This window comes from Sorghum bicolor, chromosome 10 (assembly GCF_000003195.3).
Source record: "Sorghum bicolor cultivar BTx623 chromosome 10, Sorghum_bicolor_NCBIv3, whole genome shotgun sequence".
Lineage (NCBI taxonomy): Eukaryota > Viridiplantae > Streptophyta > Magnoliopsida > Poales > Poaceae > Sorghum > Sorghum bicolor.
In genome coordinates, this window is record NC_012879.2 from 52,913,907 (window position 1) to 52,928,637 (window position 14,731).

The 14,731-nt window shown below is 42.2% G+C and overlaps 3 protein-coding genes across 4 annotated transcripts; all 3 read right to left on the reverse strand.

Moving 5' to 3' along the window:
- Window positions 381-3,649, reverse strand: LOC8082279 (probable calcium-binding protein CML21). Its single transcript, XM_002438618.2, has 5 exons — window positions 3,368-3,649; window positions 2,610-2,862; window positions 2,002-2,201; window positions 1,430-1,604; window positions 381-960 (listed from the first exon to the last, which is right to left on the reverse strand). The coding sequence occupies exons 2-5, from the start codon at window positions 2,803-2,805 to the stop codon at window positions 857-859; spliced, it is 675 nt and encodes a 224-aa protein (XP_002438663.1). The 5' UTR covers window positions 2,806-2,862; window positions 3,368-3,649; the 3' UTR covers window positions 381-856.
- LOC8065088 (pentatricopeptide repeat-containing protein At3g53700, chloroplastic) lies at window positions 5,080-7,211 on the reverse strand. The gene has a single exon (XM_002438619.2). The coding sequence runs from the start codon at window positions 7,097-7,099 to the stop codon at window positions 5,420-5,422; it is 1,680 nt and encodes a 559-aa protein (XP_002438664.1). The 5' UTR covers window positions 7,100-7,211; the 3' UTR covers window positions 5,080-5,419.
- Window positions 7,948-13,810, reverse strand: LOC8065089. 2 transcript variants are annotated; one of them, XM_021449562.1, is made up of 14 exons: window positions 13,331-13,809; window positions 12,535-12,616; window positions 12,312-12,415; window positions 11,975-12,101; window positions 11,784-11,878; window positions 11,378-11,501; window positions 10,746-10,826; window positions 10,108-10,206; window positions 9,774-9,959; window positions 9,582-9,669; window positions 9,424-9,494; window positions 9,293-9,361; window positions 9,057-9,200; window positions 7,948-8,590 (listed from the first exon to the last, which is right to left on the reverse strand). In XM_021449562.1, the coding sequence occupies exons 1-14, from the start codon at window positions 13,369-13,371 to the stop codon at window positions 8,387-8,389; spliced, it is 1,515 nt and encodes a 504-aa protein (XP_021305237.1). In that variant the 5' UTR covers window positions 13,372-13,809; the 3' UTR covers window positions 7,948-8,386. The 2 variants fall into 2 exon arrangements, with proteins under 2 accessions (XP_021305237.1, XP_021305238.1); XM_021449563.1 differs by having other exon boundaries at window positions 7,993-8,590; window positions 11,784-11,872; window positions 13,331-13,810.

The following is a 14,731-nucleotide window of genomic DNA, read 5'->3' on the forward strand; positions in this document are numbered from 1 at the left end:
CTAAATAACGATTTTCAGTGAAGTTCCATGCGACGCTCTCTGCTGCATAGCATCAAGCCATCAACCATCTTCCACCCCAGCTTTGAACCATGGAATCTCCGCTTGTTGGTAGCAGTCCCCATGGTAGCAGTGCAGATAGTAACCCCAAGTTTTTCCAAGGGAAAAAAAAAACTGACCAGATACACACGAAGCAGCTAAAATTCTGAAATTGAATAACGATCAAGTTTAGCATCATCAGTCATGCCGTCATGCATGAGCATGACAGCCGTTTCAAGTAGCATAGTGTTGTGCAAGGAGTGGAAGCAATCGAGACACCGAACAAGGAGGCTGTCTGCCCAAGTCACAAGAACATGATTTCACCATTATAATCACGCTCCTTATGCAAGTATATGAGATCAGATATTAATAATAGTCGAAATACATACATCCACAGGAACAACAGAACATAGTACATTAGAAAAAGAATATCAAGATTTATAGTAAGGGGGCACCTTGTTCCCTGTGCACTGTGCCCGATTCCACCCTGAGGAAAAGGGGAATAGTAGCAGTTTGTTATCAGTGTACCAACAAGAAGCTGCACATGATTGAAAAGGATTGGTGCGACCTAGCGCAGAATCGAGCAGCAACGACAAGGGGAAAAGTAGTAAGTAGATAGCACTGTAACATTGATACCAGTGTTCAGACATGCAAGTCATCCTACTAGGAGTATGTTGAGACATTTCTATTAACAATGACATGAACATCATGATCAACAAGCAACCAATGAACACCAACTACTTTTATCTGTCATTAATTTCCAGCCTCTCCGGGGCTGATCTTCTCCCAACCCTTGAAGAATAACCAGCCTTCAAAGTCCTTATTCATCGTCATCCTCATTTTCATCAATCCCTACCCAACGAGTGAAGGCAAAGAGAAATTCCTTGAATGTCACCATTCCATTCTTGTCCCAGTCCATTTCCTCTGGTGCCATGTAAAGAAAGGTAAACGTAAGGACTGGAAAGATATGGTGGAAGTTTCAAAATAGTAACAGGAATTATGAGCGCGCAAGTTTTTAGACTTCACAGAAAGGAAGCAACTAAAGTTTGATGCAAAGCTGCAAGCTCTTGGTAACAGGTTTTTAAGGGGGTTATAAAGGCATTAAGCATTTCATAGCACATATTTTGTATCACTTGAGAACTACAGTTTCAAATGACTAGAGAGGTATTGAACAGACATTAGGAAACTCGTCGTTTTCCTGTTGTCTTTCTTTCTTTGGAAAGAAGCATTTTTTTATTTAATTTAAAGAGACCCCCCTCCCCTCCCCCATCTACCTCTTTTCCCTCAGCAAAGACTAGTAGGTAGGAAGGGAGTGGTCCAACTGAGAAGAACATGTGGTGGTTCACTTTCTCAAAAGACTAGGTATGGAGCTACCAAGAAATAGAAAACTGACCAAATCTTTTCATGGCTATACGCCCAGAAGAGCGCTCTCCTGTTGTGGTCTCATTTATTGCTTGGATCATCTCATCCTTGCTCACATACCCATCCTTATTCTTATCCAAGAAGACAAATGCATCAACCAAGGTCTCAAAAGTTGCCTCAAGATTTCCTAGTCCCATCTTTATCTTCTGTGAAGTATGTAAAGGAAACAGGAATAATCCTGACAGAAATGATATAAGAGATCTAAAACAGAGTCTGAGTGCAAAAATTTCTCACATTAAATCTACAAACCTTCATAATCCAATCAAAATTGTGGCAAGCTTATATTAGAATGAAAAATAGTGTTTCCACTAACATAATGCATTAGTATCTCAAATTTGCCAATAAGAACCACGTGGAGTTATATAAAGAAACCACGACTTCGCTAATGGATTTAAAAAAATATATCAAAATAAAATTAATTTCTTATAAGTAAAGTAAAATTATATTGGCGTACCTCTGTAGCAATACTACACAATGTGACAATAACACTAATAATACAATCAGGATGTTACTATGTGAATTAATATGACTTATGAAGGATACTGCTTCTGAGACAGCTGGTTCATTGAGAAGATAGACAAGGCACAGAAAGACAATGAACTCATTGAACTTCATGCCCATATCTTCATTTATATCGCAAGCTTCAAAGAGATCAGATATCTCCTCCTCTGTGAATGAGATTTCCAGCTTTTGAAAACAATGTTTCAGTTCTTCTTTATCTATTTCGCCATTGGAATCTTCATCTGCAAAAGCAGCACTTCTTGACACATGAACGAGAACATGAAAACTGATAATGTCTAAAATAATTGTCTCCATTGGCACAGGAATAAATGAAGAAATAGAAGCAGAGGGAGGTGTAAACAACAGAAGTACAGGAACCAAAGAGAAAATGAATAAACAAGCATTGGCATAAATTACGAGAATTTGGACAGTTTATGGCAAGAACTAGAATTATATGTAAAACAGCAGTAAATGAGTTAGTGAAACTATCAGCTCCAGTTCTGAATCGAGAGAAATACGATTGAAAAGACTAGCTTTGTCACCAAATTGCCAAATGACACATTGGCAATTTCACTAAAAGCATGAACAATATTTAGAGAATGACCATCAGCACAGACACTCCAAAGCACTGGCAAAAGGGCAGAACTCACCAAATTGTTCGAAGATAGTCTTGCATTTTCTAAAACTCTCGTCTATTTTGGGGAACTTCATGATAATACTATCGAACGATTTCAGTGAAGTTCCATGCAACGCTCTCTTCTGCATAGCATCAACCATCTTTGACTCCAGCTTCGAACCATGGAAACTCCGCTTGTGGGTGTCATGCCGTCCAAGCACAGCACCCATGCTAGCAGTTCAGACAGTGAGGCCGATTTTTTTTTTTTTTTGAAAGCAAAGAGTAACCTGAAAATGAATAACAATCAAGTTAAGCATCATCACTCATTCATGACAGCTGTTTCAAAGCATAATGTTCTGCAAGGAGTGGAAGCAATCGAGACACCGAACAGGGGAGGGTGCCTGAAACTCTTAACTCCGAACAAACAGGCCAAGTCACAAGAACAGGATTTCACCATCATAATCGCGCCCCGTATGCAATTACGAGATGAGATATTGACAGTAGAAACATATACGCCCACAGGAGACAACAGAGAACCTTAAAGAAAAAGAATATCAAGATTGAACGCGAGGAAAAGGGGAATAGCAGCCAGTTACCTCTGCCCGATTCCAAAGGGGAATAGCAGCCAGTTACCTCTGCCCGATTCCAAAGGGGAATAGCAGCCAGTTCGTTGTGAGTGTACCAACGAACCCAGCAAAACAAATCAAGAAACAAGGATCGGTGGGAGCTAGCGCGGAATCGAACGACGGCGAGAAGGAAAAAAAAAACTATTGCAAGACGAGGAGCGCTTGCCTGGACTGGACGCCGTCTCCTGGCGGCACCAAGAGAATCCGGGAGCGGGATCGGCGACGTGAGCTCTGCGCGGAGTCCGCCGGGGCTGAGAATCGGTCCACGAGGGGAAGAAAGGTGCGAGCTTTGGCCTGCCTTCGGGAGGGGGGAATCCGCAGGGGGATTATTCGAGCCGCCGGCCTGATGAGCCAAAGCGGCAGCAGGAGAAACTGACGAGGAAGAGTCGAAGAGAGAGGGGGAGCAGGAAGCTTTTCGTGCTGCGACTGCTGGCTTGGTGGGATGAGGCAGGCAGCAGAAGCAGCACGCCCGGCGTTGGCCTCAGGTGCTCCGCCCTTCGAGAGGCCGACAGGTGGGTCCAGCGTGCTGGGCGGTGGGAATGCCACTCCTGTTTGGGCGTTGGGATGACCGGCCGAGACCGACTGGGAGATAGCACGCGGCGTGCCTGCTACGAGTGTTGACACCTGGAGGCTCTAGACTGGAGCAGTCAAATATTCCTCCTCACCCAGGCCTGTTTAGTTCACTCCAAAAACCAAAAAGTTTTCAAGATTTTTCGTCACATCGAATCTTACGACACATGCATAAAGCATTAAGGCCTTGTTTAGTTCCAAAAAATTTTGCAAAACAGGTACTGTAGCACTTTCGTTTGTTTGTGTCAAATATTGTCCAATCATGGACTAATTAGACTCAAAAGATTCATCTCATCAATTCCGACCAAACCATGCAATTAGTTTTTATTTTCGTTTATATTTAATACTCCATGCATGTGTCTAAAGATTCGATGTGACGGGAAATCTGAAAAATTTTGCAAATTTTTTTGAACTAAACAAGGCCTAAATATAGACGAAAATAAAAATTAATTACACAGTTTAACTGTAAATCACGAGACAAATCTTTTAACTCTAGTTAGTTTATGATTAGATAATATTTGCCACAAACAAACGAAAATGCTACAGTAGCGAAATCCAAAAAGTTTTCACATCTAAACAAGGCCCAAGTCAAATTCATTTTATACACAAATTTCACTTGCATATGCACTAGAGGACAAAACTTTTAGAATTTTGTCCTCTAGTGCATATGGAAGTGAAATTTGTTATTTTCATATAAATTTATATAAAACGAGTTTGAATATCAAAATTTGTGACAATGTGTATCTATAAATGCACTATCGATGTGCAAAATTTTAAATTTTTTAAACCTCGTAAGTATGATTTTGCACATGGTTTTCACGATTGCACCGAGTGTATGGTTTCCACTGAATATTTTACCTTATTTTTTAGCTCTTAATTTATCTTATTGCTCCTTATTCTTAATGTTGATATCATTTTATATGTGCTAATAATACATTAACAACATCATTAGATGACTAATTACTCATATCCCGTGAGCTTGACCGGGGAGAAACAGCCGCCATCTTCTGTCCCAGAGTCAGGCAAGAGGATGCTTTTGCACCTGACGAGCTAGGTTCGGGTGCTTGTGCAAGTGCAACAAACCAAACAAGCAAAAGTCACATCGCGTGGATCTGGTCAGGGTAAATTCGGTCAATCAATCAAGGTCTACACGATCAAAAGCTTCTGTTTACATTGGAGTTCTCATTTAGGTCAAAAGCACCAACCATCTGCTTGGTTTGCAGGACAATAATTCGTTTTCCTCGGATTTGATAAGGACTTGTATTTCCCAAATTCGTTAAGCCGATAATGCATCCAACAAATCACAAGTTAGCAACCACATGATGAGGCACTGCATCGGTAGGTCAATCAATGTGGAAGCCCGTGAGGCCTAATTCGAAAGCAAGTGGGAGGTAAACCCAGGGCGTAGAAAACCCTCCATGAAGAATTAAATGGCTTATTCAAATGACATCTCTATGAATTGTTTACTCTAGAAAAAAACCCGAGATCCCTAAGGGATTTAAGTTTTCAAACTAGCCCTGAATGTAGTCATCGAGCAAACAAGGCAGGCGCTTGCCATTGACTTCCACAAGTCCTTAGGAGAATACATGCTGCACCATCGAGCATCTGTTACTCTAGACCTACAATTGAAATATCCATTTCGCAGATTCTAAAATAGCTTGCTCACCAGTTTGTTAAACATTCTAGGTATCAGACTAGACCTATACTTGAATCCATGTGTAGCCGAACTGCCGGAGTTCAGTGCGTCAGTACTAACTCCATTTTTCTCAAACAACTCCAGAACGTCCTCCCAATAGATGATGCTCATGTTGTTGAGCACGGCCAGCAGCAGAGCCTCGTAGGTGGCTTCATTAGGTACAAGCTGACCATGTGATTCCATCTGGCGACACAACGAGAATGCCCCTTGGAGTTCCTTGATCTTGCAATACCCATCAACGAGAATGTTGTACATCTCTGTCGTCGGGACCAACCCTGCTCCCACAAATGTCCGCAGCACCTTCTCCGCGAGTGAAACTTTCTGAATCCTGCAAAGCTCCTTTAACAAGGTAATGCAACCATTATCCGCTGCAGCAGCACTATCCTTTGCAGATTTTTCAACAATGCCCAGTAGCTGATCTTCGTTGATTCTGAAGAGGAACTTGAACAGGCTTCCATGAACGATCTTGTGTAGTGTCGTCCCTTGTATCAGCATCTCATGGAACAGAGCTGTAACGTCTCCCAGCCGTTCAGCCAAGCAGAGTTCAGCCATCAGCAAATAGTAAGTGTATTCGTCTGGCTTGAAGCCATCCTGCACCATCTGAGCCCGCAGCACGAGCGCAGCCTCCAGATCTCCACTCTCGTTCTTCTTTGAGGCCAGAACATGACTCAGCCTCTTCAAGTGGCCATCGATCATGACAGTATATGTGAAATTATTTGGCGCCAGGGACATGTCTGCCATCTCGTCGAACATCTCAACAGCATCGCCGCCCCTACCAGCCTTCCAGAGCCCGGCGAGTACTAGGTTGTAGGAGTGAGCATTGGGAGGTGCCATGTCATCATTGCCCATGTGATGGAGCCAACGGATGGCACCATCGACGCTGTCCGCCATGATGCAGATTTCAATGAGCACATTCCGGGGGATTTTGTGTGGGCACTGCCGGAATTTTTCCAGCATCCGAAGCATTCGCCGCTGTTGCTTGGGTACCTTCAAGCCCACCAGCACCATCTGGGTCTGCAACTCTGAAGCAGCCTCCAGATCTCCCTTCATCAGGCAGTCATTCATCATATTCTTGGTAAGGTACCGGTACCTGGAATGTTTTGGCGCCGCGGCCGTGTCCGCCATTTCGCCGAACACCTTGACGGCCTCGGCCGCTCTCCCGGCTCTCCAAACCGTGGCGACCGCCCAGTCGCGCTTGCGATCGGCGAGGGTCTCCAACACGCGGCGCGCATCCGCGCGGCGTCCGAGGGAGAGGAGCTTCGTTATGAGGTGGCCGCAGGAGATCGCCGACGGCCGCGGCAACATGGGCGTGTGGATGAGCAGGTCGATCAGCAGCAGCGCACCGTCGGGGAGGTCCGCGCGCGCCGATGCCTCGACCAGCACGGAGGCCGTGCCGCTGAGGTAAAGGCACTGCTCACGTGGGCCAGCGGCGGCCAACAAGTGGTACATCTCGGGGACGCCGGACGCCCCGACGGCATTGGAGCGTATGAACTGCTCCGCCCGGTTAACGGAAACCCGAAAACGTCGGGCGGTGAGGAGGGCAGAGATCTCACCGGCGACGACAGCGAAGCTGGCCTGGGCGCCGGAGGAGAGGGAGTGGTGGCGAGGGAGGAAGAGGCGGCGCCATTCCATAGCTTCAACAGAAACGGTTCGGTTGGTCTGGTGGCGGCGGCGCACACAGCTTGACAAGCCTAAGGCCTTGTCAGATGCGAAAAATTTTTGGATTTCGCTACTGTAGCACGTTCGTTTGTTTGTGGCAAATATTATTTAATTATGGACTAACTAAATCAAAAGATTTATCTCGCGATTTACAGATAAACTGTGCAATTAGTTTTTATTTTTGTCTATATTTAATGTTTCATGCATGTGTTCAAAGATTCGATGTGATGAAAAATCTTGAAAACATTTTGGTTTTCGGAGTGAACTAAACAAGACCTAAGAGCAAGTATAAGTGGATATTAAATTCTTTTAAATTTAATTTAGTGTATAAAAATAATATCAGTATCTATATTTCTAAATAAATTTAGAACAAAAATATATTTCAGAACCAATCTCATAATGCGCGCATCACAGATTTTAAGTATTGCTATTTCTAAAAATATATATTTAGTAAAATTTTAAAAAAAATACTATTACAGGTAATAAGTATTACTATCTTTAAAAAGTATATTTAGTTAAATTTTTAAAAATACAGTTGCGCATTTATTTTGTAACAGGATAGAAATTTAGGATAGTATCCGGGTTTTTTTATGGCGAAGCTCCAGTGTACTAGATTAATGGCATTCCCAACAGAGGTTAGCATAATGTCGAGACTCAAAACGTCAAGCATTATGCATTCCCGTGCAGAGGAATTAATTAAAATATGGCAATGAGATTTTGAATTCACATTTGCAGAGCACATAAAGGTCCGTTAATATTGCTGGTGACGATTGCCACGCCCAAAGGCAAACCCACACAAATCAGAGAATGGCTCAGGATAGGAATGCATGTGCCACCAACCATTTCACGCCAGGTACCACAGTACAGCATAGCTAATCAGAGACGTTACCGAGCAGCATACAAATGAGATTCTGTCGATACAACTCGACCTTCAAACCCTACACATATCCTGAAAGCAATGCACTGGTGCCCCTTCCCCAGCCACAAGTCCGGAACAGTTCTTGGCCTAGAAATTTACAGGATTAAATTGAAACAAATCATAAGAAACGAAAGATTGGCAGTTAATACTTAATACATCGGGGCTGGGACAATCCATGACCTAACAGAAAGAATTCTAAGTAATGTTCAGCCAATGTACACAGGCAACAGCACGATTGGCGCTGAATGTCAGAAGCTCCAAATCGCAGCGCAGTTCTGTTGGTGAACCATCAGTGAGTTCCTAGCAGATTTGTCCAAGAGTTAAATGTGTATTCACAGTTGTCAAGACGATTTGGTTCTCTTGTGTCGAGCCTGGCCTTGGAGACACAACCGGAGACGCTGGGATATGTTTTCCCCCATCTCTTGCCTCTCTTTTTTTAACCTCTTCCACAGTGATCGATTCTTCTTCTCCTTCGGGATCGTGAGAGGTAGAGGTTTCCTTCGTACCCGTCTCAATGGCGTTGCTAGAGCCCTTAGTGACATACTCTACAGTTTGGGAGAGGAAAATGAGATTAAAAACTGTCCTATATTTACTGGTTCACAGATCCAGCATAAGCAGGACATCACTAATTTGAAATCAGCCTTATATTGTTGAAGTACTCCCTCTACAAATTATAGCTCACTCTAGCTTTGACCCTAGTCAATCTTATCTAGCTTTGACCCTAGTCAATCTTATCTAGCTTTGACCAAGTTTATAGAAAAATATATTAACATCTACAATATCAGATTAGTTTCATTAAATTTTACATAATTTCTTGATAGTGAATTTATTTGAATTTGTTTATAGATGTTAATATATTTTTTTTCTAAAACTTAGTCAAAGATAGAGAAATTTTACTTAGGACAAAGCAAAGTGAACTATAATTTTGAACCTAATTCTGCACATGAACTCTGCACAAAGATTTCTAGCATTCAAATCTTAAGGGCCTATTAAAAGACTGTAGAAATGTACCTTGTTCTTATGATTAGGTACCTCAGGCTGCTCGCCTGATGACGATCCATCACTAGCTCCACCCAAGGAAGAACATCGTCCCCAGCTCTCTCTGTTTGAGCTGGTGTATGAACAGCATTCCTCTGTTTGTCTGTTTGCTTTATCCTAATAAGGAAAGAAAACTCCTTAACTTCAAGTAAAGAAATCACAAAGATCATTATTTTTTCTCGAAGAAACTAGGCAATATCTTCTTTTACCTCTAAATGACACTCCCCTGTGTTACCGTCCATCTCAGTGAGGTTCTGATTTTCATCCAAAAGAAAATCCTGCACATAAATGGAGTTAAAATCTCAAGTAGAAGAGGAAGATCAGACAATAATTGACTTACCAAGTCATTATCATTTTTAACAGATAGCTGATTTACCCTCTCTGTCAGCAATTCAACTACTGATTTTGTAGCTGAAACAATGAAATCGAAGTCAATAAGCAGAAAATGGTTACTTAAAGATATTATTAAGTACAACCATTGAGGAAGAAAAGACACACCATTTGTGAAATTAGCTGTAGCAGCTGATGAACTTCCTGCATCAGTGCCAGCTGCCCGTAGACCATTGATGATCTCATACAATAAGCTCTGAAAATTCAAGTACATTTGTAAGTAATCTACTAGGAGAGTTTCGTACAACATGAGGCAGAAGATTTCACACAGGATTGCAAAGAAATGAATTGAAAATTTACCTCATTGGTACCAGCACCACCCTTAAAAGCACCAAGGTTGTAATACTTATCAAATTTATTTGTGCAAGTTGAAGGAAACTGAGGTGGGTGAAGAACGTTGTAGAAGAATATTGAAACAGAGTCGTAATAAAACTGGGGCCTTGGGGAATTGTGATCACCCTCAAATTTGATTAGATTTTTATCCCCCTGCAGAGGAATAGAAATATGTCACCAACATGGGCAGCAATCAGAAGGCCCTTCAGCAGGAGCAATCACCAGTGATGACGCTTGTATGCATTTAAAAGCCATGTATGTACTGATCAGCCTTCCTAAAGCAAGCTAGAGTGATACTTACCGCATATGCCTGATGAATACGTTCTGTGTGATGTGGCTGAATAAACATATCATTTGAAGCATGTCCAAATAATGCAGGAATAAACGTCTTGGGTGCAAACTGGCAAGGAAAAAAAAATGTTACCCAAAAAGATAGTCTACTCACATCCTGCTAGTTTGACTGAAAAATGAAATTGATTATGATAGTACTCCTAAGAAAATGAATTCACAGTATAACATGTAGTTTTATGCTACAATCAATTTTACACAAGAAATATCGCTCAAATCTCAACTCAAAATCAATCTCATGTAGAAGTTTCGACTTATCTAATGTCAGGGTTCAGAGCCAAGACAATTGAGAATCCTATCTTGAGTGAAAAAGACACATGCAATAAACCATTCTATTTTCCTTACTTTTTCTTTTTGCATTGGAGTCAAGTCGCTCCTTTGAGGCCTAATCAGGTCAAAAATAGGCTAACCATATGCGTTTCTAACTATTCCATGCATCCATTCATAGGTAATGCATACCATTGTCCTTGTCAAGGATCATAACTATAACAATGGTAACAAATCGTTCCAATCCACCTTTTTAAAAAGTTCTACAAGGCTCTTCAGTGATTGAACTAGTAGAAATAGAAAATACTATTTTGGAAAGCGAACCTGGACAACATTAAGATCCATTATGTCAAATTTAGCTCTTTTCTGAATGACACGTCGCATGTACTGAACAGCCATCTTAACCTGAAAATATATTATCACAACAATCATCAAATCATGTGAGTATAGTAGCAACATACAGTGAGCACTTGAACAGAACATGAAGCAGGAAAGCCTATACTTTGGACTTTTACAACATCAACAATGGCACTTCTATATTGTGAATCATTTGCAATCTACAATCAGCAAGCATTATTTCATGGAACATCAGCAGCAGGAAACAGAAGCCAGGTGCTGAATCTCCCTACTGGCTCAGGATTTAGAAAAGTTGCTGCATAGGGTATCAACTCTATCTAGGTTCACGCACCCCAAAGTGGCCTAAGATACAAAAAACTAGTTGCATGACTTCCTAAAATATTAAAAAATAAAAAGAATAACTTTCTTGTTATACCAAGTTACCAACAAGAAGTTTCAAAAAAAAAAAAGTTACCAACAAGCGTTGTACATACATCTCTTATATAACAATACACATATGTGCCTATAATTATATCATAAAAGGCACATACAGTTCAACAGTAAAATGGTTACATTAATGAAAATAGTGAAGCTAAACATTCACCACAAGATAATCATACCGTGAACTTAGGAACCCGTATTTTGTAAACTTCTACGAGCTCCATCATCAAGTCGTATAAGTTAGCGAAAGCACTATCCAGAACCATGCCAGCAATTGAGGGGTCTTCTGCTCCATATAGCAGACTGCAGCAAATATATGGACACAAGTTGTCATGAATTACCAAAATGCAAATATATGAAGAATACTCTAAATCAAGAATTCAAGATACTTTGCAGAGTTAACTGCAAGTACCAGGATAGGAGAGGGGGCAATTTAATGATCAGTACAAACTCTTTAAGATGCAATTTGTAAGAGATATATTCTACTATAATCCAACACATTCTAAAAAGGTATATTATCACAGAAACAGAATGATGGGCAATTCTACACAAAGTATAGAGCAAGCATTTTAGATAAATTAATACCTTGTAACAGCACCCATCGAGCGTCCCCAAAGGCCTATACGAGAAACTTGCTTATTGTTACGCAGAAAGGACACGGCACATTTGAGATCCTGCTTCTGGGAGTACCACAGTGAGAATATTTTTCAGGACATGTCATTTAAATATAATATGAATGTCATTAGTTCCTTACAAAATTTATAATGACTACACACCTCATGCCAACCAAGACTGACATAATCTCCGCTTGATAGCCCTGATCCCGCAAAGTCAAGTGTAAAAAGGGTGATATTTGAAGGAAGAAGTATGACAGCAGCTTCATTTGCATCTGCTCTGCATCCACTGCATTAAATTAATGAAAAAACGTGTTAAATGAACCACACTGGCTATTGAAGATGGCAAACAGCAAAAATGGAAATAAGATTCATCTTGATAGCGGTAGACAAGTAAGAGCTTCAAAATTCAGTTGATCAAAATGTTTAAGATGTATGAATTATGATCAACAGGGCAGAAATTAATAGCATGACTGCATGAGACAAGAGATATAAGTACCTATTCCCATGGCAGTAGACTACACATGGAAGGGCAGTGTTTTCTGGGATGACAGCAGGAACATAGTGGCTGCATTTTAAGGTCTGACTTCTTTCATTTGTAAGCTGCAATATACAATGATACGAGTAACAGAATAAGGTTGGTATACAAGTGATATCGATAGTCATCACCAACATACAAATAGATGACACAGAAAACCTCAATAGTTCTGTCCCTGACTTGCCTCCAAATCTAGCCTTTTATACTTCCTTCCAGCGAGAGTAAACTCTGGCTCCCATAAATACTGATCTGGATTGTACTCTGCACTGTAAATGCATTGCCAGTTAACCGCCACTCAGCAGGAAATAGAGAGAAAATAATCTGATACCGATATCGAAACCTGAAGGCTTTGAACCCAAATTATTCATTTATTGTTGCATCTTACAGAAAAGGCACAAATTTATTTTAGAAAAGTACAGTTGGTATAAATGCACATGTTAACTAAATGCAAAGGGTGTTTTGGGTTACTAACCCAAACCAGTTTAGTTGTGCAACTACAGCACATGTGATTATGACGAGGCTACTTGGTTGACTGAAAACCTGGTACTGGACTCTCAATAGAAAGGCTGAACAACAAACTTTTTACTCCTGTACTAATATACCATCGGTGGTCTAAATGAATCCAAACAAGGATTCGAGTATTTCAAGTACAGATTTTTCGTACTCTTGTGCCTTGACCATCGTTGAGAGTACAGCGAGAGGCGGGTACGTTTTTCTCCTTACAACAGAGGCCGATACGTCCTTCTTTTTCATTTCGTACAGAGGCCGATAGATTGCAATATAGGTCGGTCTAGCTATTTGGTTCCGATAGAAAATGTCATACAGTGAAGTCCTACACTTAATAAATGTGAAGAATTGCAGCGACATACTATCATCAGTGCCAACGGCGCAAAGGCTGCCAAATCCCACCAACTTGCAGTTGCAGCAGAACAGAACGCAGGCCAAATTCCGGCGACACGAGTTGGGAGTAGAGTGATTACCGAGGCGGCCGGATGACGAAGTTGACGAACTGCTCGATCATCGCTCCCCGAGGACGACGAAGCAGCGACGGCGGCGGCCTCCGGGGCGCATGTACATGTACGTCGCACGCCCGCCCGCACTCCCGCACACGAACCCCTCGCAGACCAACAACCTCTCCCTCCCGGAAGGCCGGAACTCCTCTCCCTCCGCACAGCTAAACTCGCCAAATCAACTCATCCCGAGTCCAGCCGCGGAATTCTCCAGCCCGGGCAGCCTCAGATCCGCGCGAAACCGCCGGCGGCTCCCGACGACCCGGAGCCCGGAATGCTCGCCGCGACCCGCGGGGTCTGGAGAGTCGGGGAGAGAAGGCGGGTGGTCGAGGACGGCTCTCCGCGTCCACCGCTGGCGGCGGCGGCGGCGGGATGAGGAGTCGGAGGAGCGAGACGGCTGAGACGAGACGGGACGGGACGGGGGAGTAGGCAGAGGCAGTGTGGCGTCCTGGGGTGGGAAATGTGAACGTTAAACGAGGAGGCGAACGCGCAGAGACTAGCGGAGTAGGAGAAACGATAAATGCGGGGGTCTGAAACGCAAATTTCGTGTGCCCCTGGCAGTGTCAGGCAGGCAGTCATGTGTTGTGTGTTTGCTTTTGTAGTTTAGCCCCCCGGAAGCTGGAGTTTTGCGAGCCGCATGTGGCGCCATCTGATCTCGCGTGGGTGGTGAAGGTGGTGGCGGATGCCTGCTGGCTGCGCCGCAAAGGGCCAACGACTACAGTTACTACTAGTCAGGTTCTCCGGTACTCTGTGCTAGAGGACTTTTGGAGGCTTGGAGTTTAGACTCAACTTTACTAGTAAAATTGTTTTTTTAGAAAATAGCTTCATGAGTGATTTTCTAGATGAAGCTGAGCTGTTTTAGAAAAAGTGTTTGGCAAAATAGCTTCACAAACTACTTCATGCATAGTTGAGAGAGAGAAATGAGAGAGAGAGCTGCAATAAGCTACTTTTTTCAGCTTCATCCCAACTTATGTCTTTGTGAGAGGAGGGAAAAAACAGCTTCATCCATGAAACTGTTTTGGAAATAAGTGTTTGGCAAAAAAAACAGCTCACAACAGCTCATGAAGCTGTTGTGAGCTGTACCAAACAGACTCTTAGGCTGTGTTTAGTTCCTTCTAAAAACAAAAAACTTTTTAAATAAATACACATCTCATTTTTAAAATAGTTAAAAAATTTTAAATTTAACTAGAAATATACTCCCTCCGGTCTTTTATGTGTGGCGCACACCTTTTTTTATTTGGCTAGATTATTTGGCGGACCGAGGATACCGAGAGCTAATTAATTATAGAATGGATAAACGAAGCGTCGTGAGAAACAACTGTTGCATGCTGTGTCCTAGCTATGCAGCTGGGTTGCCTTTTCCACCTATCA